Genomic DNA, 24,322 nt, shown 5'->3' with positions numbered 1-24,322 from the left:
TACCTAACAAATATTTTATGCTACAGTGGCATTTCCAGTCTTTGCTTCTCAAAACGAGGCGAGGCTCTGTATCTTCACTCGTCATCAGAACTTCAAAGGATTACGCTCTCTGCTACTAAGGTAATAAATGGCACTATTGTATGAGGTATTTATTTCTGTTCCTATTTTGTTATATTTAATGTTATTTTTCTTATTTTAAAGGTGACGATCGCGCAATGTCACGTCTTACTATCACCTTGGGCTGCGGCTTTACGCGGTCCGCCTGAAGAAACTCCTCTGACTAATGGAGAACATAAAGTGAGTATAAATTATTAAAATAAGCTGAATTTGTTACTTTAAAAAGTAACACAATTTATTTGTGAAGTTCTGTCATATCATTATCTGTTTTGTCATTGTTAAAAGTAATCTTTAGTTCCCAAATAACTGGTCGATTTTGAAGCCACCTATTAACTAGTCAGAATAATACCTTCCGAGATAAATCACAATAAGAATATTTAAGACATTTAGGTTTATCTTCTGCTCTGGAGTACACCATTTTAATTATGCAAACTACAGCAAGACATACATATAGTAAATCTGCCGTTTCTCTACCACGAAGCAGAATCGTAATGTATTTTCAGTATACGGAGTAAATGAGATCGTATAACAAAATCTAGTTGAAATCTCCGTAACGCAGGAGGAGGCGGCGGCGGAGGCGCACGACGTGACGGCGGCGTCGGGCGACATCACCGTGGACTCCGTGCGCGACCACGCCGCCGAGGCCAACGAACTCAACATCAACCTGCAGGTACGACCCGCTCTAAGCTGGGCTGGCTGTATTGAATCGAACTAGTTCACTGCTTCTGTGAGCAAGAGTTAAATTGAAAAACCTTTAGATATTTATAGGAAAATATCAAATTTTGAGTAATTTGATGAAATTTTAACTAAGGTCAACAATAATTGAATGTTTTGCTACAGATGGTATAACATATCTTCTTTTCCTTAGGCAGCTACTTTGTTACTTGACTTAAAAACGAATTTTCACGATTAATAAAAATTATTAGTTTTTTTTTTTCACTTGAAACCTAACAGAATGACACTTTATAAACTGAACATCATAAAAAGTTAACTTACGTATGAATTAGAATTCACAAGTGAACACGACCTCCATGGTCGTAAAGACGACGACGAGGACAATGATAAACGAGAACAACACGGACGGTGGCGTCAGCACCACCACCACTACGACCACCACCAACTCCACTAACGAAAACAGTAAGTCAAAAGACATAAAACTTAATTCAAATTAACGAACACAGTTACTATTGAGGTTATTTCACTTATTTCGAAATTATTAATTATATATATTTCCATGACTGTAGTTCATTAGCGCAGTTTGAATGAGTAGTCCTTCAGTAGTATATTTTTGTATCCCATATTGTTGCAAATACGCAATCCACGCATGTATGCAACTATAAAATCGAAATGGCTTATTTTATTCAAATTTTCCTAGTCAGGTGTAAGTGATATTTATTTATCGATTATAGCTTATGCTTAAAGTTAAATCTCACTTATGCTTCGAATTATTTTTCCCTTCATTTTATTAAACTTTGTTACAAACCGTTATGAATTGGATACGATTAAAATTTTTAATTAATATATAAAAACAATTTAAATAATTGATAAGATATATTACAATCTCAATAAAATAAATACTTTTTAGAAAACTTAAGCAATTGTTACAAAGCTTTGTCCCACCATATTTATATGTTTATGTTACATGTTCGTACGTTTATATGTTTGACAGCCGCTTTATGTTTTTGTTTGTAGTCCTAGAGCACAGTCGCGAGGAGGGCGTCATCACTCGTATTGAGGTATCCCACACTTTGCTTTAATATCTACTCGTCATATACAAGAGGCCTACGTCCTCAAGCATGCTATATCCCTTATTATTTGAACTCCTAGGCTTGATCCATTTTTATCAGATATTAATTTTATAATTATCAGTCTAACCAATTCGAGCTATTCAAGGTCAAATTCTCCAACATGAACTAACTAAAAAGTGCTCTAACATAAGAATCTTCGCAATGTTGTGACGTCCGCTCGTGTTCGTGTCGATATAAAGCAACGATCGTCGGATGTATAGTACACCTGGACACTGCGTATTCAGTAGAGCCTAGACACGCGCGGGCGTCACGCGTCGCGGAGAAGAGCGTGCGCTGGTACTCATGAGCGGCGTCCACAGACGGGCACCGTGACGGTGCCGGCCGGCACCGACCCCAAGCTGATCCTGGAGATGTTTGACCGCCAGCGCTCGCCGCTCGCCGTGCCCGTGCCGCCTGCGGAGTCCTAGCCGCCGAAAACTTCAATTCTAAATTCTATATCGATTGTCAAATGTTCGTACGATTCGACCCCCAAAACTTGATTAAATATTTCGCCGGTCATATCACCACATTTCGTTGATACGAAGATTTTGATATTTGAACTGAAGTCACGAACTTTAAACGAGTTCGATCTGATATTTCGGTGACTTTCGTATCATGAATTTAACCAAAATCGTATTCTAAGTTACGACTACCAGTAGTCGCAGCTACGAATTTCATTTTGACATAACTTGGAAAGAAGTATTCATTAAGATTAATAATAATAAATAAATTATGCCTGGTTTCGGTATGATCGCTATGACTCGCGGAATATTTAATATTATTATAAGCATATTAGCAATACCGAATTTATCGGTCTGTATTCCACCGATCATTTTGCATATCGGCCTTAATTTAAATTCGAGTAAATTATCATCATCGATGCATCTAGATAGCTAGACAAACTGCCGTTGATATCATTGTTAGTTCAATATTTATAGTAAAATTTTCATATTTACAAATATTTTTAATATTAACGCTACATCAATAAACATTTCTTATTGTATATCCAATAATATATCAACTAGAAGCAATTTCTTACACATATTTTGTACATTTAATCGATAACTTGTAAGTAATAATAAAGTGCATTTTATAAGGAATAGATTACTCTTAATCTTGTCACGTATGTAGCGTTTTTATAAAATAGTTACAATTATAAATTACGCTGGTGTCTCTATTATTTAAAAAAAAAAAGTTAAATTGAATATTGGTACTTAAATATTTAATGTCTATTTTTTTACCAACCAGTTTTATTTAGTACAAAACGGAAGCCATAACAGTTTATTTTATTGAGCAATGCCGCAATTAAATTGTGGATTGTTATTAAGAAATTATAAAATTATTGTGACAACTTAGTTTTTAAGTTGAGTTTCTTTGAGACATTCTACATATGAGAATGTGATGTGCTTATTTATTTTTTTATAAACGGAATTTTATTTAGACAACTAGTATTAAAATAATTGACAAGTAATTCAGACTAGATTATAGTAATTTAGTTTTATACTAAATTTTTCACGGCTGACACTTACCCGCGTAGCCTTTTTTTAAAATAAATAATAGATTTTTAACTATATCATTTTCTTTGAAATTGTATATTCAGTAAATAATATTTTATTAAATTATAAGTACCGAGTGTGTGAATGTTATGCAATATTTAGCTGTTGTTTTTTTTTATTTTATTTAATAAATAATACGTATTTAAATTAAGTTCTTTTATGTACGCATTTTAATCGCTTAGACAAAATGGCAGCTGTATACTTTAATGCCTAATCATATTTCATACTGACGGTCGTATGTAAATATATTTGTAACAGTATTTTTGGCATCATTTTGCATGCATTTTGTGAACAAACATCACAATTTTAATTACACGGAGGAATCGATTATGTTTTTTAATTGATTTTATTTTAGATATAAGTTGAATGTGCCTGCCTCCTTTTTTAAGAGGATCATTTTAATTTAGTCGTGAACATTATTGTAATGTGTGGAAGTGAAACGTCCAGATTGCTTTGTTTTATCTAATGTACAAGTCTCCATATTATTGTGGTATTTTTAAATTTGATACGAAAAATGCGATTTGTATCCAATATTCTTACATGAAAATAAATGCTACAAATAATAAACTTGTCTTAATTGTCTACCCTTTTAAATAGCTACATACAACTTACAAGCTAGTATAGTCTCAAAATAAAATTTACATAAGCTATGTATAGCTGAGATAAAAAGAAACAAAGAACTATCCAAAAATAAACTTAAACAATAACAATTAAATCTATAGTAATAATTATAAATATATTATTTAATTATGTCGCCATTTCTTTTTTTATTATATTCCATGATAAATATCCTTCTATCCATAGCCAGTTAAATGTCAAAATCTATTTATAATATTTTTATAACGGAATTACTTTCAAAGTTTTTTAAACAGTGAAGATCTTATTTCATTACGATCTATACTCTTCTGGTGCTTATAATTAAAATCATTCTTAATTGGACCCCCATTTGATCTGTAGTTTTTAAAAAGTATATATTCTCTGTATTTGCTTAAACTATTGCTCCACCATAAGTTGACATTGACACTTGACAATATACATAAAATCGTAACTTTCAAAAATATCACATTCAAAACAATTTTATAAATCAAATATTTTTATATGAATAACAGTGAAAATGAACGTTTGCCGAATCTGTCTTACACTCGCCGTCGAAAAAGACATAAGCCTTTTACCTGACCTACTGGAAGAAGATACTCGAACTTATTCAGATATTATGCTATTTTGCTTGGGCATACAGGTAAGACATCATTTTTAAAAGTTAATTAGGACAATATATACTATTAAAAATATTTACCTAAAAACATTAAGTGTCCTGTTCCAGGTCCAAACTGAGTCAAAACTGACATCGAAGTTGTGCGAAACATGTTTTTTAAATATACTATCGTTCTATAAATTTAAAACATTAGCATTAAAAAATGATGAATATCTACGATCACTTCAAGAGAAAGAACAGAAGACTGAAGTATTTGTTATAGACGATATTAAAAAAGAACAATCGGATAACTTTTTGGATGATGATATACAACGAGACGACGATTTTAAATTAGCATTAGACGTTAAAGACGAAAATAATTTAGAGGAACTGCAGTCTGACGATGAGCTTCTCAGTGTTATAAAACAATTAAAATATGAGAATACAATAGGAGAAACTAAAGAAAATGGTAATTGCAATATATTATATTAAGTAATACAATTTTAAATTCACCAACTATAAAAAATATAACTAAATTTCTATACTTTCAAAACTTAAGTGATTAAACTTTTAGGCATGTCCCTAGTTTTAATTCGAATTTTTAAGTACAGCACAATAGTGGTTACATTAATGTGACTTGTTTTGGAAACCTTTGCACAATTTTTCTCATTAAAAAAAATGTTTATCACTTGACAAAAAAATATTTTTTGTAACAGAACATGTATCACCAAACAAAATGAAAAAGATTAAAAGCAAAAAAGTAAAAAAAGAATTGGAAAAACCAAACCAGATGTGTGAAGAGTGTGGTAAGACAGTGCGAAACTTGAAAGAACACATGTTCCAACACAAGCCGCTGCTGATAAGGAAGAGGTACAAATGCAAAGCCTGTGATAAGATGTTCTCCAGCTGCAGTTCACGACTGAAACATTATAAAATCAAACATCTAGGTATTAAAAAACACTGTGATGAATGTAATAAAGGTGAGACAATAAATACAATGTTATAATAATTTATGGGTCTTATATCAACATTATTTCTGATCATTCATTCTGATTTTGTATAAAAATGACACAACACATACACAACTCACAATACAAATGATTTGGATAAATGTTCTATAAAAATTAGTTCTACAAAATATGACACAGAAAAACTGACTCACAATCCATATAAAACTATAAGTACTAACTTACAGATGACTTAAACTAAATTATAAACAGATAATAAATGACTTTTAGAAAATATTAGTAAATAAACAACTAGGATTTTGTTTCATGTACCAGATGTTGTTAATTTAACTTCTCATCGTATGGTGGTTCATAAAACAGCACTACTACCATTTGAATGTGTTCCATGTGGCCGAAGATTTATATCCAAGTCATTACGAGATCAGCACACACTCATCCATACAAAGGACAGACCTCATGAATGTGATCAGTGTGACAAAGCCTTTAGAAGTACTATTGCTTTGACTCAACACAAGTAAGTAAATATATTTTTTGTGTTGAATAACAACTTCATTAAATGCTTACAGAATAAATTTATGTAAATTATGATATAAAACACTATAATGAAAACAAGATTTCAGAGTTATGATAATCATAAATTTCCTAAAATCTTGTCATAGAATAATTAAATAAGTTTTTTAAAAATAGAAATTACTTTAACTTTATAATCAATAATACATCATCTATCTCCTCAATTCTACAAAATGATTGCTATATATTTTATTTTTAACATTTGTGATGCAAAAACTACTGAATATTATGACATAAAATTTGTAACATAATATTCAGCATTTTTCAGAGAATTTATAACTCTGGTTTTTAGCTATTGTTAAGCCAAAAAATTTCACTACAGCAATTCGTAAATAATTTGATTTTATTAATTCCAGGCGGCAAGTACATGATAAGGAGAAAACTCATTTATGTCAGTTTTGCTCAAAAAGATTTTTTAAGAAGTATCACTTACAAATACATATAAGGTGTAGTATTTATTATATATATCTAAATTGTCATTGTTAAGACAGTCCTCCACCATTTAAAACTGCCTCTATTTATTTCTTTAATTTAAATATTCATCTCACTTCCGAAGGAGTCATTCAAAGGAAAGGCCATATGAATGTCCAGACTGCGGGAAGTTCTTCTCTACAACATCAATACTAAAGAACCACAGGCTGATACACACAGACGTCAAGATGTTCGCCTGTGAACTTTGTGATATGACATTTTGCAAACCTGGGTAAATATATTTATAAAACACTTATAGGACGTATCTTTTAATGAAATATATTTTAAAAATACTATAAAGCCGGGACCGGCTGTTATTAATTTTTAATTAAATTACCGGTCCCGGCAGAGCCGGACCGTAAGTTTAGGGGGCCTAGGCTAACACAGCTTAGGGGCCCATCTAAGACATATCTGAACGCCTTTTCTATCTTGCCTCTGCCAAGCATTGTGATATGTAGAATGTGTTACACATGATGTACTCCATTTTACAAAAGTAGCCGTAAAAGTTCATATCACTGAATACAAAATCTCCGTGAAAATACATTGTCTCGTATTTGCAGGTACTTACGGAACCACATGATCTGTCACACCAAGGAGAAGCGTTACTCGTGCAAGTACTGCGGGCTGCTCTTCGGCCGCTCCGACCACCGCCTGCGCCACGAGCGCACCTCGCACGAGCGACACATACTGCCCGCGGCCTGACCGCTACCAACTGCTTACAGCTCAAAATAGCCAATATATATAAACGACTTCAAAAAGTGACTTCAACTTAAAATATATATATATTTTTACGTCACTTAAAAACAGTTTCACATGTCGAAATCTAAAACTTAAGTTCACGCTCAGGAGAGTATATTTTTTAATTAAAATGTAATTAAAACGCGGTAGCCATTAGCATTAACGTCAGTGTTGAACATATCATACATTTTCGTTGTTAAAGACCCAAACAATGGTTAGAAGGAATTAATACCTAGCAGACTTATTTTTTATATCATTTAGTTTTTTAGTTGATCGATATGAATCTCCATCCCGAGTCTTCCCTTTGAAGTCGTTTAGTGTAAATTCTATGGAATTGGTGACGGCTTTATGAAGTTATTGTTTCGTTGATAAAATTAATAGATTTATTAAAATATTGCGAAAATAATTATATCTTGTATTAAGTTTAAATAAATTTAATGTTATTATTGAATGCATTTTATTAAAGGAATTATAAATATTACAAAGTTATTTTAACACTCATCCGACTTGTCAAGTTTCTCCGGTATGTTGTCTGGGTCTTCTGTTGTCTCAGCACAGACGCAATCGTCTTCGACGAATCTCGGAGAGCCGCCTGGAGAGTGGATGTTCAGAGTATTGTGTATGACTTCCAGCTTATCGTGAAGGTGTGGGTACTCGTTTGCTAAACTTGTAACGATATGGGTGAGTCGTTCGTTGAGAGCGAGAGCCTGATTGTACTCTGATAGGACAACAGATTTTGGCTTTTTAACACGCACCGACTGCCGCTTTATAGCTGTTGCCAATTCACTGCCGAGGCGTTGACTGCGAACCAAACGTTCTAGTAACTGAAATAAAATCACAACTTATCGCTGGTGTGTTCTACCTATCTTTCAATCGCGAAAAAATTGTTTCCACAAAATGTTTTAAATTGCGAATGAGCATAATTCGAATCTTTAATTTTTTAACCAAAATCTTTGTCGTTAATTTAAGTAAACGTATACGTACCCATTGCTTCTGTTTTTCGGCATCGCGACTCTCTTGCAATAAAGTCGCAATGCGTTCTTCGAGTTGTGCGTTGGCGGCGCTCGTCTCAGCAACTTCGCGCTCCACACGTTCCTGTTCCTTGAGCAACTGTTCCATCTGAGTTTTACCCTCGCTTAGATCCTAATGAAATACTTTTCTTTAATCATCAATAATAATTATTTTAATTACCATTTTACAATCTCATTTTAGTATTAACTGATCAATCCTGAATTTCTAGAAAATAAACGATCATTACACAAAATAAATTCGCGAGAATTATTGAACTATAGAAACATTATTTCCTTTTATATGAAAAATTTATAGTTTTCAAGAAAAAGTTCAAAATTTTTATAATAATTACCATTTTTACATATGTATTCGTAGATTGGTGACCCAATACTGATAATTTTAGAAAAACCATATTCCTACAGTCGTATTTTTAAGTTTTATTTGCGCTTAAAAAACGACAAAATATATTCCTTCTAAAATTGTAATGAAGGTTATATTATAAATATAAAAGTTTGTATGTAACTTGGATTTGAATGAAAATTTAAATAAAGAAAGCTTATATACCTGACTAACGAACGCAAGTACGTAAATTACCGGTGTCTTTGTTATAGTGACAAACCCTGTCATACTTGAAATGAAAACTTCGCTGTTTTTTTAATACATAAAGAATCTTTTATAACAACAAAATCTCTGTATTCCGCAAATATAATCAATTTAACTTTCTACCTTAGTAACTCTTGCTACGTCAGCCTTGGCCAGTCTCAGTTTATGGTAGTAGTTTGATTGTGATGTTTGGTTGGTGCCGTGTGCCTTCTCCACGGCTGCAGCTGCTCGATTCTTTTCCAAGGCTGTCTCTCTGCGGGTCACGTAGAGCGCTAAATCTTCTCCTAACTTCTCACCAGTCTTACGAAGTTGTTCACGACGAACCTTGAATTTTGTAATGTTTGTATCACTTGATTTATCTTATTATCTTTATATTTATTGTGTTTACCTCCATTCTGTGAATTTCAGCTCTCATTTGACCGATTTCGCCAGCAGCGGATTTTGCGTTTTGTATGTTTCTTTTAAGGTCGACGGCTAACATACCCTGAAAAGTGAATAATGAAAACATTTACTAGAAAATTTTGATGAATTTAGAGTAGGTACCTACAGGAATTAGGTAAAATTATAAATGTGAATACAAATCTATAGCGATTTGTACCTTTCTTTGCCAAATCAGCGCTTCTCTTTGAACACGGTCCAAATCTTGGGTTAGGTTTATTTTCTCCTTTTCAAATGCTTCAATGTCTTCCTCCATCTGTATGATTTCTGTTTCAGCATCCTACAACATACAATTATTGATTGAATACTTAAATTAATAATAAGTTTATATCAAATAATAAATAACTTCTGTAGAAATCATGATCGCGAAGAATATTGGCGATATTTTTATTCTTGAAAAAGGTTAAATATAGTTTCGAAACGTAGAAAAACGTCTTTCTGGTATAACAAAAAAAACCTACCTTTAAACTAGCTGCATATTCATGTGTAATAGCGAGGTTGGTCTTCTGCGCGATATTGTTCCTATCTGCGGCGTCCTTGCGCGTGCGCTCGAGCACCTCGAGACGCCCGCGCAGGTCACGCAGCGTGCGCTCCACGCGACCGCGCTCCGACAACACGCGGTCGGATTCCGCCTGGATACGCATCGTCTTCTGCTCGCAGATTTGAATCTCTGGAGTGAGGAGTTACACCTATTTTTATCACCATATAAATAGCTATATAATACTAGCACCCAGCTGGTAATCACCCATTATATATGTATAAACATATTCTGCCGCCGATATCACAATTTTGTATTATTTTAAAATTATTATACGTTCAAATGAGGTAGTGTAATTACACACACAAGGGTCATAGCAACTAACGTAATTAAAGTTATGTGAAAGACTTATTTTTCTTTCACTACCTATCTATTGACGAAGGGAACACTCACCATCAGATGACGCATTCGTCCATCTGCCTTCACATCATAAATTACATTTAAATGTAATCATAAATAATGAAGACATTTGAAGTCATCATTAAGACTAAATCAAGTCTTAAATAATTTTGATTATATCGCTATGAAAAGGTATTTAATAAATAAACCTTTCAAGTTTTTGTGCATTATACTCTTATTCAATTTATTTAAAAAAAAATACGTTTATTGATGAGGTTTATGTCGGACACAATTTTTTGATGATGTGAAGTGAGCTTGACCACGTGACCCTGAAGTCGTAACCACTCGCACTGCATGTTCTCAGTGCGCTCGCGCAGGCCCTTGATCTGCTGTTCCAGTTCCTCGATACGACGCTCTTGAGGTGATTTCATCTAATAAGTTTTATTTATTTTAAATCGATTATATTTTTCCATTTTTTTTAAAATACAACCTTTTATCGAGACATTTAGATAATAAATTTACAAAAAAAATTATCTGAAATAAAAACATGTCATACATCAAATATCTCCTTTAGTGCGTTATATTTCTTAATGACAATATCCAACTCCCTTTGCTTTCTCGTGATGACGAGCATCTTCTGCTCATACTCCTCCTGTAACTGGTCTATCTCTTGCTCCCTCGCTCTGACCTTAGCCAGATTCTCTTCCATTAGAGTATTATTCCTCGCCTGACGGTTTCGATGAACTTCTATATCTAGCATCATCTTCGCGTGTTGGTTTTCCATTGACATTAACGATATTTCCTGTTGAACATAAGGTAAAGAGTAGCTTTTTTGTTAAATGAATGATTGTTATTTATGAAATACGATACTAATATATATTATACGACCGCCAAATAACGTTTCCTACCATATTCATATTAGATATACCTTCAACAAAAAGGGATGCATATTCTGGTATAATTTTATATATATTGGTTTTTGTTTTATGTATTTTGTTTAGTTAGGTAATACAAAAAACTTCTCCTTATTTATTAATTTAAATTAAAATATTGACAAAGAGTTCGCTTAAACTATCTCAGAACTGACATCTATATAAATATATCAAATTTAAATTGTATGTACCATTTTATATTTTTAAACTATTTTTTATTTTTATTTTACTTAAAACTACGAACATCCTTTCTTGTTGCAAGGTCGGCTGGTAGAGAGCACAGTAGTGTTATTGCTATATTAAGCTCACATTTTACACAATGATATTTTTCTAATAATAAATAATATAGAGATCTCCTAAAGTTAAACAATTTTAAAAACTCCTTATAGATCTTACTTGTTTTCGTGACATTTCTCTCATCTTCTTTATACCATTAGCCATTGACTCGACGGCTTTGTCATTGAGGAGACATTCCTGAAGATTTGTCAGTATTTCGTTTTCCAGCTTCAGTTTCTGCTCTGTCCGACGATCGATTTCTTTTTCTGTGCTTTTCAGAATGTTACTCATTGTTTGGTTTTCCTATGGAAAAGTCAAAGCGATTATTAGTATTATTAATTCGATAATAAGATTATTTTATAAATTCGTACAAATTTTATAAACTTTTATATGGACTGTTTTTTTCAACTTATGTTAGACACACTAAAATAAATCTGTAGAAACTTCTGTACTGTAAACATTTTAGTGTAATATACATTCATTACGATAAAATGCTATATCCACTGATATACCTATTATAATATATTTTTAATGAGAATATTGCTTATTTTAAATTAATACTTACAGATTTTATTAGCTCTTCGTCCCTTTCCGTCATTTCAATTGCCTCCGATAGCTCCGCAATTTGAGTTTCCAGCGCAGTACGTTTCGCGTCTTCAGTGTTAACTAAAATATTTAAGTTAAATATAAGAACGTTTTAATTATGCTTTTTTATAACAAAAAAATATTTAAAGTCGTAACTATGTTGTCGTTCTGATCTCTATATAAGACGCAACCTTTGCAATAATATCTATATTTTATATTATAACGATTTATCGGAACTGCTACACACAATAATTTCCCATATTTACATGGTAATAAAATTATTATAGTATAGTTTTACCTCATTATTTTTAAGTCGTTAGAGGTACTATAACAAAATTTATTAAAGAATAAATAGTTAATATTTTAAGGAATGGTCTTATATGTAATTAGTATTACTTTTTCGGTCCCAATTAAATCACCCGTCGCACCACCCTTGACCATGTTTCTTTCACGATTTTAAAACACACGAATATGATGTTAAATCGTGAAAGCACAATAAATTTTATATTGAATATCTCATTTACTATTGTTATTTAAACAGACCAACTTACAAATTTTAGTTGCATTATTGATGTCATATGTTAGTTTGTCTTTATTCATCGAGATTTCCTTTCCTTTGTTCATCTCTTCCATCACTACCTTCTTCGTGATCTCCAAGTTGTTGAGTAACGTGTGATAGTTTTCTTGCAACGCCCTGTCCAACAGTCACATTACATTGCATTACAACTTACTTTTAATAGAGCAAGACTATGAAACCAAAAAAAAGCTTTGCTTTTCAATTAAAGACTGGCTTATTATAAAATTTTAAATATATTGAAAGGAAAAATCATCATCGTTATCAAAAGTCATAGATTATTTTTACATTTTACCTGTAATCGTCTCGTACAGAATCATAAACCTTATCTCTCTGCTGTATGTTGATCAACACCGAGTTCCATAAGCTGACGAGACGTCGTTTTTCAAGTTCCAAGTCTTCCAATTCAGCTGCGTACGCTGTTACCTGAACAATAGGATTATATCATGCCTTATTAAACTTTAGAACATAGATAAATACTTAGTCGAACAGTTATATTTTAATCATTGTCTTATTAAATTATCACAACTGTGGATACCCAATGCTTGACATGCGTTCGTAACGCCTTTTATTGTAAATAAACACGCGCGCGCCATCTATTGTACGTAGAGGTAATGTAATACATAAAATACGCAAATACTACAAGCTATGCAAACACACTGCTATGAAATTTCATTTAAACTTCGCATAAGTGATAGTGACTTTTGAAAATATAAAAAATCATAATGGTGCAAGCTTATGCTTAAAAAACTAATACTTACTAATACTACTAAAGGAAATCATCCCGAACCCTGCATGTGTTTTATGGAAAAAATTACACATGTATATCTAACAACCCGCATTGGAGTAGCTGGGATGAGCTCCAAACCTTCTTAAAAGGATAAAATGCCTTAGCCCAGTTTGGGACATTTACAGGCTATTAGTTTATTTTACTAACTGATACTCGACACGCGTTGCAAATTGCAATTCATTTTTAAACGTTTCTGTAAACAAATTCAATATGACTCCTGCACCTATTTCGCATTTATGGTATGCCGATTCCAAGTGTCAACGGCAACTCTCAAACTATCAAATAAATCGGATGATTGCCATAGAAATGTATTATACAAATAATAGGTACATAATACTTACCTTATCGTTAACTTTTTCCATTTCAACATTTTTTATTTCTAGTTGCTTCTGGAACATTTCCAGTTTCGATTCCAATTTCCAAACTTCATTGCTGAGGCTGTAGATGATCATATCCTATGTGATAACAATTATTAATAATATTTCGACGTACATATCACTTTTTAAGATTAAACGTATTAAATATATATATATATATATCTATATATCTTTATTTGTTATGTAATTTATAAAATATATTTACTATATGTATCTAATTAGTTTTTTAGAGTAATTATAGCAATGAAACTAGACGTATATCTAACGGAATGCCTTGTTGGTCTAGCTTATTAAGCCGTTGATGTCAAGGTCCTGTCTTCCCACCCCCGGGTCTGGCAAATAGAAAGTTATGGGATTTTTTCGTCAGAAGTTGGAAATTTATTTACTACAGTCTCGGTTGAAGGTCGTCCCTTACTGTGACAGACGAGATATTACTTATTTTAAATACGTTATTTTGTTTAATAAATAAAACTCTATGACATACAAGCTGTCGCTTTTCATCAGCGAGCGTCTTCCTCTCGACCCTCATCTTGTCAGAGACGCGCTGGCTGACGGCAAGTTCCGACTCAGTCTCTTCGCGCCACGTCTCCAACTGACGACAGAGCGTCGTCAGTGCCTCCAGCTCCTCTGTAGCTTCGCGTTCTGATTCAGAACATCAAAAGAATAAGAATATATAGTGAGTAACAAACTGTGAATATCCCACTGCTGGGCTTAGACCTCCTCATCTTTCGAGGAGACGAATTAGAGAAAATTACACCAAGTCGCTCCAATGTAGGTCGATGCACATGTGACAGATTTTGAGGCCTAGCACGCCATGAAATGATGAATTAAAAACATAAATTAAGCACATGAAAAATTCAGTGGTGCTTGCCCGGGTTTAACCAAATCGAAGACCATGAGGCCTAGACATAGACAATTTTGCTACTTTTCACTAGTTTGATATATTCCTAACAGTCACGTCGCTAATCTTGGAATCTTATATGTTACGAGAATGTCACTTGATTTTGTCTGTAAAAACACTGCCCCACGCGCCGTTTAAACCAGAACACAACAATACAGAATACTGACTTATTTGGAAGCAGATTAGCTGATGAAAAATTGTACCGGCTTGAATATTCTCCTCTAATTTTTCCTTAGCGCGCTTATACTTCTCATTGGACTCCCGAGCGCGTTCTTCATCCGCCTGTCGCTCCGATGTACGTTCCGCTAATGTACTTTCATATTCTTCGATCAATATCTATTAATTACAATAATATATTTATTCATTATTACGAATACACATACTTAGAGCCAATTAATATATTCAAAAAACGTTGCGTAATCTTAAGATGCATGTGTGCATGTTACAATAAAGATCCTTAAAATTGCATAAGCAAGTTCAAATATGCATACTTTAATATAGAAAAATACAATACCAGATGAATATGAAATATGATATCATATTTTGATATAACATTTGATATCAAACAATTATAACTTATTTCCAATATAACTCGAACATTCTAGAAACTGCGATGTTAAACGTGGTATAGGTAATATAACAAATATTATAAATTAATTTAAAAAAAAATCTTGATCTCACCCTTTGAGCATTAGTATCATGATCACTTCGATATATCTCTTCTAGATCTTTCTCATACGATTGCTTGCTTTGTTTGAGCTCATCTCGCTAAAAAATTTATTAATAGAAATCCTTTTTGAATATTGCAACCAAATAGACAATTTCAGGGATAATTCTCCAGGCAATGTATGATAAAGTACTATTAATTATGCAAACAATTTATCAAAATATCCTATATAAATCTAAATACCAATCTAGTGATCTCGTCTTCGGCAATAGCATTTTCCTTTTCTAAAAACCTTTTTAACGTGTCTTGGAAGCGCTTCATCAAGGGGTGAGTAGATTCTAGGACGGCCGGCATTGCACCAAGTTCACGCTTACTACGCCATCTTATGATATAATATTTATATATTATATTTAGTGCATACGGAAATTTACCGAGATATCGAACTTTGAAAATTACTTATCCCATTATTTCTATATATTTTTATTTGACATACTTTTTTCTGTAAGTTTATAAAATAAATGCATTAATGCAGTATAATAAAAAATATATTATAGGATAATACTATCCAAGAAAGAATTCTAAAGAGTTCTAAAGATTCCATAGTGGATCGGTATTTATTGAAGTTATATAAAAAAAGTTTATAAAAAAAATTGCTTTCTATAACGCGTACACGTATACATTTAGTCTACTCACTCATTAAAAGCATCTTTTCCAAGAACTCCACATTTGCATTGATCTTGGGGACAAGAGCAACAGTTGCAAATGGCGTGATCTTCTGCAGGACTAACACACTCACATGTATCCGGCTAAAATAACAAATAAAATAAGATATTTACCATAATATATATCAGTTTTAGCGAAATTCAAAAATATCAGTGCGTGGCAAGTAATTAAGCAGCTAAAGAACTTGTGTTATGGAAAATCAGAAGTAACGACGGTACCACAAACACCCAAGACAACATAGAATACTAATTAACTTTTTCTACATCGAATCGGCCGGGAATCGAACCCGAGACCTCGGAGTGACCCTTAGCGTACCCATGAAAAACCGTTATACACACTACTCGACCACGGAGGTCGTCGCGGATGAGGATTGTGAAACTACTCCAGACACAATTAGATGGAAGGCTAATGGTATCTAGCCTGCTTGAAATCTGTGATTATAAGTCCAATTTTATCTCTACAAAGTCGGTACGGGTATTATTAACTCATTTTTTCCTCGTTCATAGAGGAGAAAAAGTAAATTTATCCCACTGAGCAGTGCCTCTTGCTTTTATCTCGAATGCTGACCTCCGACAGCCTCGACTTTTCGTTATTCGCTACGGATTCTATCTGCATCTGCCCGTTTGAATTCGGCAGTTCTGGTCCCCACAACGGCAACAGAAAACAGCGAAGTTTATATCAAAGATATCTTTTTGTCGTCGAAAAACCTAATTGCTTCTTAATAACATGCGGAATAAAATTTAGTTTTTGTAGTAAAAATGGATTCAAACCTTACTTTTGGGTAAATCATTTCCTCATTTTTATAAAGTAAACACGTTTCATTGTGTATGACGATATCATGATCGTCTCTTGGGCACGTGCAATGTGGAGTTAGAAGTTCTCTTTTTGGCTCAATGTCTTTAACACATGGGCACGATTCAGAATCTGTCATTATTAAATAAAATAACTACAAAATACAATATATCGCAAAACGATATCAATTAAAGAAAATTTGTTGCTAAGAAACAAACAAGGATAGTAGTAACTTGTTTCATTGATTGTGGCGTGGTGAGCCGATTGGCTTACATTGGTAAAAAAATTAAAATAAAAGTCGTTATTTAATTTTTGAAAAAGTAAAGTTTCTTTTTAATTTACTGCTTGTATATTTTATTAAACCTCCAAAATCAATTTTCATTTATTTATGCTAAACATCCATAGACTATTACTAACCACATTTCAACTTTTATTTGTCCAATAATTTCCGAGATCATATGCTATATCAGAAAGACAGACACGAAAGTGTAGAATCGCTTTAAGTGTTTAGTTATTTATTTGGATGTAAACACAACCCTAGAAATGGATAATGTTTGGCATACTCATCCAATCATCATGAAATTTTGCATGCAAGTCGTCAGGCGTATGGCTTAGGACATATGGTATAACTCTAGCCCCCTAACCCAACACATAAGCAACCCATCCGTCTTTTCTATAATATTGTAAAATTGTACACAGATTATATTTTAAGTTTCCAAGAGTCCAAGCACTGCGTCATGTTCATATTTGTTGTCATGGTAACCAAACACAAACAAAACTTCGTTTTGGAGAAAGTTTTTGAGGACAACATTGCATCATCTATACATATAATCATTTGAAATATATGTGTATATTATATAAGATATTATACGAAAAATTCGATTCGCATAATTTCGAATTTCGATTAACAAAAAGTTTTTGAAGAACCGTCTATCTTAACATAATTATGGTAAGCATCGTTCAAAGTATGTAATAATTCAATAAAGTATATTTATAATTTATTAATGGTATTACATATTTAAATTGCCTTTAGTTTAATTTTGTAAAATAACAAGAACTCTGCTATTTTACTTGTACTAATACAATTTCAACGTGCAAACATAATATGAGTTTTCACAAGAATTTTACCTATACGAACTTCTTGCAGATTTTAAGTCGGTCGAAACCAGCGAACGATAATCGAAGTCATTCTAATAGTTCCGGTAAAAAAGCAACATTTCCAGAACTTGAAGACTTCATCTTAAAAAGGGACTATACGGGAGCAATAACCATGTTGGAGGTATAGTACATTTTATGGGCTAAGTAAATTACCTTATTTTTATACTTGTTGGTAGGGCTTGGTGCAAGACAGTCAAGGGTAGGTAACACTGATCAGATATTCTAACAGTACACAACATTATTTAGTATTGTTTTGATCCGGCTTAAAGGATAATGGACAATACTGTATTTATATCCAGTATTCATTGTATTACAAATTTTGAAGGTAAATTCTGATTCTTTATTTCAGTTTTTGAAACATGACGGCAATACCGACGTGTGGATAAATGCGTGGACAGCATGGTGTTGGTTCCACCTCGGCGAATATAAACGAGCTCTAGACGAATATCTTGAAATTAAAAAGAAAGAAAACCTTACCCCTAGTATAGCTGACAATATCGCATTAGATCTCGCTGTTTGCTATTTCTATTTAGGTAACTATTTATTTTATTGATATTATAAAATTTGCATTATTATTTAATAATCCGACATCGCATACGTTTTGTATCGCGAAATGCTAGACCTGTTTCGGAAAGATTTAGCATTTTTTCGATCCAAATGCGATTTTTTTAAATTCCTATATACTAAATCGGTTATGACTTTTACGGAAAACTGCCTACTTAACGGCAATCCTCCAAGACAATAATGATAGATTAATAGATGTTATTAACAACAAGAAAATCTTAGGTCCTACCACACGACACAAACGGATTGAAATGGTTCAATTCTCTACCAGACTAATACCGCATAAATACATACAAATATATAAATGTACTTATGTATAGGACGATAGTTTTTAATTTATAACTAAATTTTAGGTATGTATAATGAATCCCAAGATGCTGTCGAAGATGCTCCAAACTGTCCCTTGAAGGTACCTATAAAAAAACCATTTCCTGACAAAATATTTAAAAGATATACAATACACAGAATTTGCATTAAAAAATTATTAACAATAGCAGCTTTAATATACTTACTAATACAGTTGATAAAAGTTATTAAACTCTTTGCAAATATTACTAATATTTATTTAAGAAAATATTTTTATTTTTCAAACATATCAAATCAGCCTCATGGTTGTTTTTGTTAAATGAACTCTTTCACAACAGAATAAAAAATTGTTACAATAAATGGATGTTCTCAGAACTTGTTTCATTTATTCTGACAGTAATATATCGTTACTTCCAGTGTCGACTGCAATTTCACTTGGCACATAAACTGGGTAACGAAGATACATTGATGCAAGCTCATGCAAAACTGCGCGATGTTCCCGAAGACCAGCTTAGTTTGGCCTCTGTACACTACCTCCGCGCCCATTACCAGGAAGCCATTGATGTTTATAAGAAACTGCTTCTAGATAGACGGTTAGTTTTAGTTCAGTAGGGTTTTGTTTAAGTATTATAAAAGGGGTATGATCATTTTTACAGTATATATATCTTTTTTTTTATTAGGAATATTTTACTCTTGCATAACATTTGAATCAAATAATCTTAATATTATCTTTAAAATAACCTAATAGTCAAATTGAGGCAATAAAAACAATTAACTTTGCAGTTATAAAAGATACCAGACAGACGAAACAGATTGGGTGAAAATGTTGCCTCATGTTCCTAGGTACTTTTGATGAAACTCAATTATATGTATTTCATAAAATTCATTATTGTTTAATCTACATTTTATAATTTGTTAGTTAAACTAGTATTTACAATTAGTTTATAATTTAGTTTTAAAAGCCGCAAAAACTAAATGATATAAAAACACGGAATTTGTATTTAATGATATACAGACTATTTCATTTGGAAATAAATATCCTCAAGTTTCCTGACGATTCTTATCAGTAGGTTTATATTTAATACTGTATTATTCGACGTCGACACACGATTCAAAAGTCCACACAGAGGCCTACTTCAATTAAGTATATTTTGAAATTCGCAACACACTATAACATATCTCTATTTGAATATCTATATTTAGATACCTTGCAGTAGTAGTAATTCTATTAGTACGTATTTAGAAATTATTTTGTTGACCAATCTATAGAAATTTTAAATTAATAAGAATAACAACCGATAAAACGAAAAAGACAAATAACTGTAAGCGAAGGTAAACATAAATATTTATTTGTTTATTTCTGCTTATAATATAGCTCGTTTTAATCATTTATAACTGAGTTTTGTATAAATATTATGTAGATAATCTACATAATATTTATACAAAACTCAGTTAATGTAAAAAATAATCCGGTATGTTCTGCCTAGCTAATAAGTTATTATGGATATGATTTTATATAACCCACAAGAGTGTATGTAAACACTCAACTGCAAATATTTGATTGCACCAATCACTATTCTCTTACTTGCATTCTCATATGGTTGTCATTTTAATACATTATATTAGGTACATTTTATGAAAAATGATAAACATATTCCTTCACCATAACCGATCCAGCACGTACATGGCGCTTAACGTATATGTTGCGCTGTGCTACTATAAGCTGGACTACTACGACGTGTCGCAAGAAGTCCTCGGCGTCTATCTGGCGCAACATCCCACATCGACTGTCGCTGGAAATCTAAAAGCCTGCAACCTGTTCAGGTTTGTACCACTCTCAAACGACATTCTGTCTAATATTATAAAGTACGGGATGAATATCAATTACTTCTCTAAAAACATACGCTACATGAATAATATATATTTTTAACAGATTATACAACGGTAAAGCAGCTGAAAGTGATTTAAAACAAATATCATCTGAACAGCACACGTTTGGACAAGATCTCGTCAAACACAATTTGGTTGTATTCAGAAATGGTGAAGGAGCCCTAAAAGTAAATATATTTTGTAGCTTTGACTTTTTTTAGATTGAATCGAATTCGATATTGAACAATGAAATATTTATTTAATGATTGAAATATTTTAAAGGTACTCCCAGAACTGGTAGACGTCGTACCGGAAGCTCGTTTAAATCTAGCTGGGTACCGGCTGCGTCATCGCGAGCCGTTAGAAGCTCGTGAGCTACTGGAACCCTTACAGCCCACGTCACCTCTTCACTACATACTCAGAGCTGTAGTCGCAGTGCGTCTTTATAATGAAACAAATGATGTGAGAGCTACAACAAATTTTAAGTGCTTTTACATATAAGGGATAATTCTTCATTTCGTTTAGTATCGTGATTCTTTCGTGCAAATTCCTTAATTTCGTGCCGTTTTTTAAACGTAACAAAACATTTTGTTACAATTTAGAAAATTATTGGTAATGCTACCGTACTGTTCCAGGACAAATATACACCCCACACATAAGACAGTAGCTCTTTTAGAATATGTTTGGATTCAATTTATTTTCAATAATGTAAACGCCAACGTTATACCATCAATCGAAACTCCGAACATTCTCGACGATTTGATATGAATTTGAAAAAACCAAAAATATTTCATCCTTTTTTATACTTCAGGTTAAAAAAGATTGCTTTTAAACTTATTAAAATAATTAATTTTATATAAAATTATAATCCGAGTTTACAATTTGTTTTAGGTATTTTAATTTTCAACAAATTAATTGTCAAAAACTTTTCAGTGAACTTTTTTCCTTATGGTATATAGTTCATGCTTACTTTCTTTCTGTAATCTTGTCTATTTTTTAAGGAGGAACAAATGAAGTTAGCACAACAGAGTTTTCACGTAGTTGGCAGTTCAGCGTCTGAATGTGACACTATACCTGGCCGTCAGTGCATGGCCTCCTCCTACTTCCTCGCCGGTCAGTTCGAGGAGGTGCTCGTCTATCTCAACTCCATCAAAAGTTTTTTTGTTAACGATGATACGTTCAACTTTAATTATGCTCAGGTAATTTACGTTATCATTTATTATATACTTTGTTCCGAAGGAAACTGTTGAAGCAAAAATATTTTGTATGATTTTTTATATCAGGCAAAAGTGGCGTCCGGCTTTTATCGAGAGGCAGAGGAATGTCTGTTAACTATCCAAGATGAAACTATACGCAACTCGTTTACGTATCTTGCCTGTCTTTGTCGCTGTCATGTTATGAACAAGGAAGCTCAGCTCGCCTGGGAGATATGTGTTAAGGTATGTTTGTAAATAGCCAATGCCAAAATTGTTATTGTATAACACAATGATGACCTTCATTAGTAGGGGGAGAGGTAGTATTCTCTTAATAAAAACAGGTAGGAAAAAGTTTTCATTTGATTCTTTTATTGAACAAACAATTTCACAAAACCATTTTACATTTTTTAATTTGTACTATAATATTACAATTTGGCGTTGGTGTAAGGTAGGTTTGGTAGGTCTTTTGGTAGGCTACTTACTACCAACAGCCACATATGACTAAGGAGTCAGACCCAAATATTTTCACTGTCTAGCCGTACCTTATTACACTGGCAACATCTATAATTAATCGATATGTTTAATAAGACTATACGACCTCAGAATAATCTTGTAGGTAACCAGGTCGAGTTGTCCTGTCTGTGTATATTTCATACTAATTATCATGGTGATCGGGGACACGTCGAAGTCTATTCATTTCAAATAGTTATACCTACCAATATTCATTATTGTAGTCATTTCCTTGGCGGTAAGGCTGTTTTGCAATGCGGTTTGGGTAGGTACCACCATCATAGATCGTACTATCGCCAAGCAGTAACACTTAGTATTGTTGTGTTCTGGCTAAAAGCGGTGTGTGCGCCAGTGTATCTACAGGCATAAAGGACATAACATCTTATGGTGCCAGTGTCCATTGGTAGTGGTGACTGCTTATAATTGGTCCAATTGCTCGTCCGCCTACCAATGTTACAAAAATAGATGATATAATGTTATTGATTGATTTACATGTTGTAGGCTGCAGGAACGCCCGACAGTTTCGCCCTGCTGCAGTTGGTTGCCAACGACAGCTATCGCATGGGACAATTCCTCGTAGCGGCCAAAGCTTTTCATATGCTAGACAGGTACCTATATACACTTGATTATTAGAACATTTATTTATATATAACTAATAGAGTTATAACCGGTTATGGTCTAACTCATAACTGGTTCCAATCCGCACGGCGATACGACTTGGTTGACTACTTAAATATGATTAAAGTTGGTTACAAAAAACATCAATTTCAATATATTTATTTATGGACCTGTATTTCACAGTTCATATTCCGTAAGTGATGATTGAATTAAATTGGATAAGTTATTGGAGACCAATAAGGCAGATACAGGAATTTTGTTCTTACTTTTGCAGAAGAGACTTATCTTTGCAAATTATATTATCAATTTAATTGTGCCCTTAAAGGTTGCGAGTCCCTTTTTCCAAGCTCAATCGATAATTTTTTGGCCACATCTGCACATATACAAAAACATATAATTAGTATTGTTCATAAATATATATGACTTCAATTAGGCTAGACGGCGGTCCAGAAATGTGGGAAGGTTTACGAGGCGCGGTGTGCGGCTGCGCTCAGGCCGTGGCGGCCGGCGCGCCCGCGTCACAGCTGCGCGACGCGCTGGCGCTGCTGCGCGGACCGCGGGCACATCCGCGCGCAGAACATATCGCCAGACCCATCGCTAGATGGGCGCAACAGAACAGGATACCAGTATGAAGCGTTAGATCGGCTATAATATTACCTATAAGTCTCTAGTATTTTATGGCAAAGAAATATAATATGAAAAAAAAAAAGTTTTCTTTTTATTCATTACCACAGGAATGAAATCGATAAGCTTCATAACTTTACTGGGAATGTATTTGTAAAAATCAAACGAATGCAAAGTGTATTAGGTATTGACAAGTTAATTAGAACATTGCGCACGTTTGTACACGCTTTAAATGCGTAAGTCCTAATTTACAACGATTTTTTCACCGTAGTTGGTGAAAAAATTAAAATAACCTTGCATTTGATTAAAAATCCAAGGCGGCCCACTATTACACGTTGAACATGATACGAGAAACATTCACCTACATACTTCATACGAAACGGAAACAAACTCGTACTGCTTGCTCCGAACAATTTTCGCACTAGTTCAATACATATAAAATATACACTTGTTTCAATTTCCACTAAAACTAGAAAGTTATAGCCTATCAATTTGTTAGTTAATTATTTATAATATACAATTTACTTAGATA

At 33.0% G+C, this 24,322-nt stretch overlaps 4 protein-coding genes across 8 annotated transcripts in view; 3 read left to right on the top strand and 1 right to left on the bottom strand.

Moving 5' to 3' along the window:
- The window catches only part of LOC125065576 (lethal(2) giant larvae protein), a 38,429-nt gene extending 36,071 nt beyond the window's left edge, over positions 1 to 2,358 (top strand). For 3 of the 5 annotated variants that reach the window (XM_047673264.1, XM_047673266.1, XM_047673262.1), the window contains exons 21-26: positions 27 to 120; positions 202 to 297; positions 677 to 787; positions 1,125 to 1,254; positions 1,810 to 1,853; positions 2,225 to 2,358. In XM_047673264.1, coding sequence (XP_047529220.1) covers positions 27 to 120; positions 202 to 297; positions 677 to 787; positions 1,125 to 1,254; positions 1,810 to 1,853; positions 2,225 to 2,332 — 583 coding nt within the window. In that variant the 3' untranslated portion in view covers positions 2,333 to 2,358. Of the gene's footprint in view, positions 1 to 26; positions 121 to 201; positions 298 to 676; positions 788 to 1,124; positions 1,255 to 1,809; positions 1,854 to 2,149 lie in introns of all 5 variants that reach the window. The other 2 variants (XM_047673265.1, XM_047673267.1) reach the window with 2 other exon arrangements.
- A 2,137-nt stretch (positions 2,359 to 4,495) lies between these two features.
- Positions 4,496 to 7,764, top strand: LOC125066015 (zinc finger protein 708-like). The gene is made up of 7 exons (XM_047673896.1): positions 4,496 to 4,697; positions 4,782 to 5,121; positions 5,369 to 5,632; positions 5,936 to 6,134; positions 6,547 to 6,636; positions 6,747 to 6,893; positions 7,222 to 7,764. The coding sequence occupies exons 1-7, from the start codon at positions 4,575 to 4,577 to the stop codon at positions 7,361 to 7,363; spliced, it is 1,305 nt and encodes a 434-aa protein (XP_047529852.1). The 5' UTR covers positions 4,496 to 4,574; the 3' UTR covers positions 7,364 to 7,764.
- Positions 7,765 to 7,877: 113 nt separating this feature from the next.
- On the bottom strand, positions 7,878 to 17,208 carry LOC125066014 (coiled-coil domain-containing protein 40). The gene is made up of 19 exons (XM_047673895.1): positions 16,929 to 17,208; positions 16,124 to 16,236; positions 15,674 to 15,812; positions 15,445 to 15,531; positions 14,967 to 15,099; positions 14,347 to 14,504; positions 13,827 to 13,940; positions 12,991 to 13,121; positions 12,673 to 12,815; positions 12,102 to 12,202; positions 11,657 to 11,839; positions 10,885 to 11,130; positions 10,591 to 10,759; positions 9,913 to 10,121; positions 9,612 to 9,731; positions 9,402 to 9,497; positions 9,137 to 9,337; positions 8,384 to 8,542; positions 7,878 to 8,223 (listed from the first exon to the last, which is right to left on the bottom strand). Exons 1-19 carry the CDS (start codon positions 17,082 to 17,084, stop codon positions 7,891 to 7,893), a joined length of 2,991 nt encoding a protein of 996 aa, XP_047529851.1. The 5' UTR covers positions 17,085 to 17,208; the 3' UTR covers positions 7,878 to 7,890.
- Positions 17,209 to 17,839: 631 nt separating this feature from the next.
- Positions 17,840 to 23,798, top strand: LOC125065842 (intraflagellar transport protein 56). Its single transcript, XM_047673687.1, has 13 exons — positions 17,840 to 17,894; positions 18,093 to 18,224; positions 18,453 to 18,636; positions 19,021 to 19,076; positions 19,391 to 19,566; positions 19,757 to 19,816; positions 20,651 to 20,797; positions 20,907 to 21,030; positions 21,125 to 21,304; positions 21,844 to 22,041; positions 22,126 to 22,281; positions 23,050 to 23,156; positions 23,600 to 23,798. Exons 1-13 carry the CDS (start codon positions 17,892 to 17,894, stop codon positions 23,796 to 23,798), a joined length of 1,722 nt encoding a protein of 573 aa, XP_047529643.1. The 5' UTR covers positions 17,840 to 17,891.
- Positions 23,799 to 24,322: the final 524 nt, after the last annotated feature.

The sequence above is a fragment of the Vanessa atalanta genome, chromosome 8, assembly GCF_905147765.1.
Source record: "Vanessa atalanta chromosome 8, ilVanAtal1.2, whole genome shotgun sequence".
Taxonomy (NCBI): Eukaryota; Metazoa; Arthropoda; class Insecta; order Lepidoptera; family Nymphalidae; genus Vanessa; species Vanessa atalanta.
This window is presented reverse-complemented; position numbering and strand designations above follow the sequence as displayed.

Excerpts from the sequence above, each read along its gene's own strand:
- LOC125066015 (XM_047673896.1), top strand. The coding sequence starts at position 4,575 with ATGAACGTTTGCCGAATCTGTCTTACACTCGCCGTCGAAAAAGACATA. Across the intron at positions 4,698-4,781 it reads TATTTTGCTTGGGCATACAG|GTCCAAACTGAGTCAAAACT; the intron begins GTAAGACATCAT and ends GTCCTGTTCCAG. Across the intron at positions 6,135-6,546 it reads ATTGCTTTGACTCAACACAA|GCGGCAAGTACATGATAAGG; the intron begins GTAAGTAAATAT and ends TATTAATTCCAG.
- LOC125066014 (XM_047673895.1), bottom strand. The coding sequence starts at position 17,084 with ATGACAGATTCTGAATCGTGCCCATGTGTTAAAGACATTGAGCCAAAA. Across the intron at positions 11,131-11,656 it reads GAGAAATGTCACGAAAACAA|GAAATATCGTTAATGTCAAT; the intron begins GTAAGATCTATA and ends TATGTTCAACAG. Across the intron at positions 8,543-9,136 it reads ACGTAGCAAGAGTTACTAAG|GATCTAAGCGAGGGTAAAAC; the intron begins GTAGAAAGTTAA and ends GTATTTCATTAG.
- LOC125065842 (XM_047673687.1), top strand. Across the intron at positions 19,817-20,650 it reads ATGTTGCCTCATGTTCCTAG|CACGTACATGGCGCTTAACG; the intron begins GTACTTTTGATG and ends TAACCGATCCAG. Across the intron at positions 22,282-23,049 it reads CCTGGGAGATATGTGTTAAG|GCTGCAGGAACGCCCGACAG; the intron begins GTATGTTTGTAA and ends TACATGTTGTAG.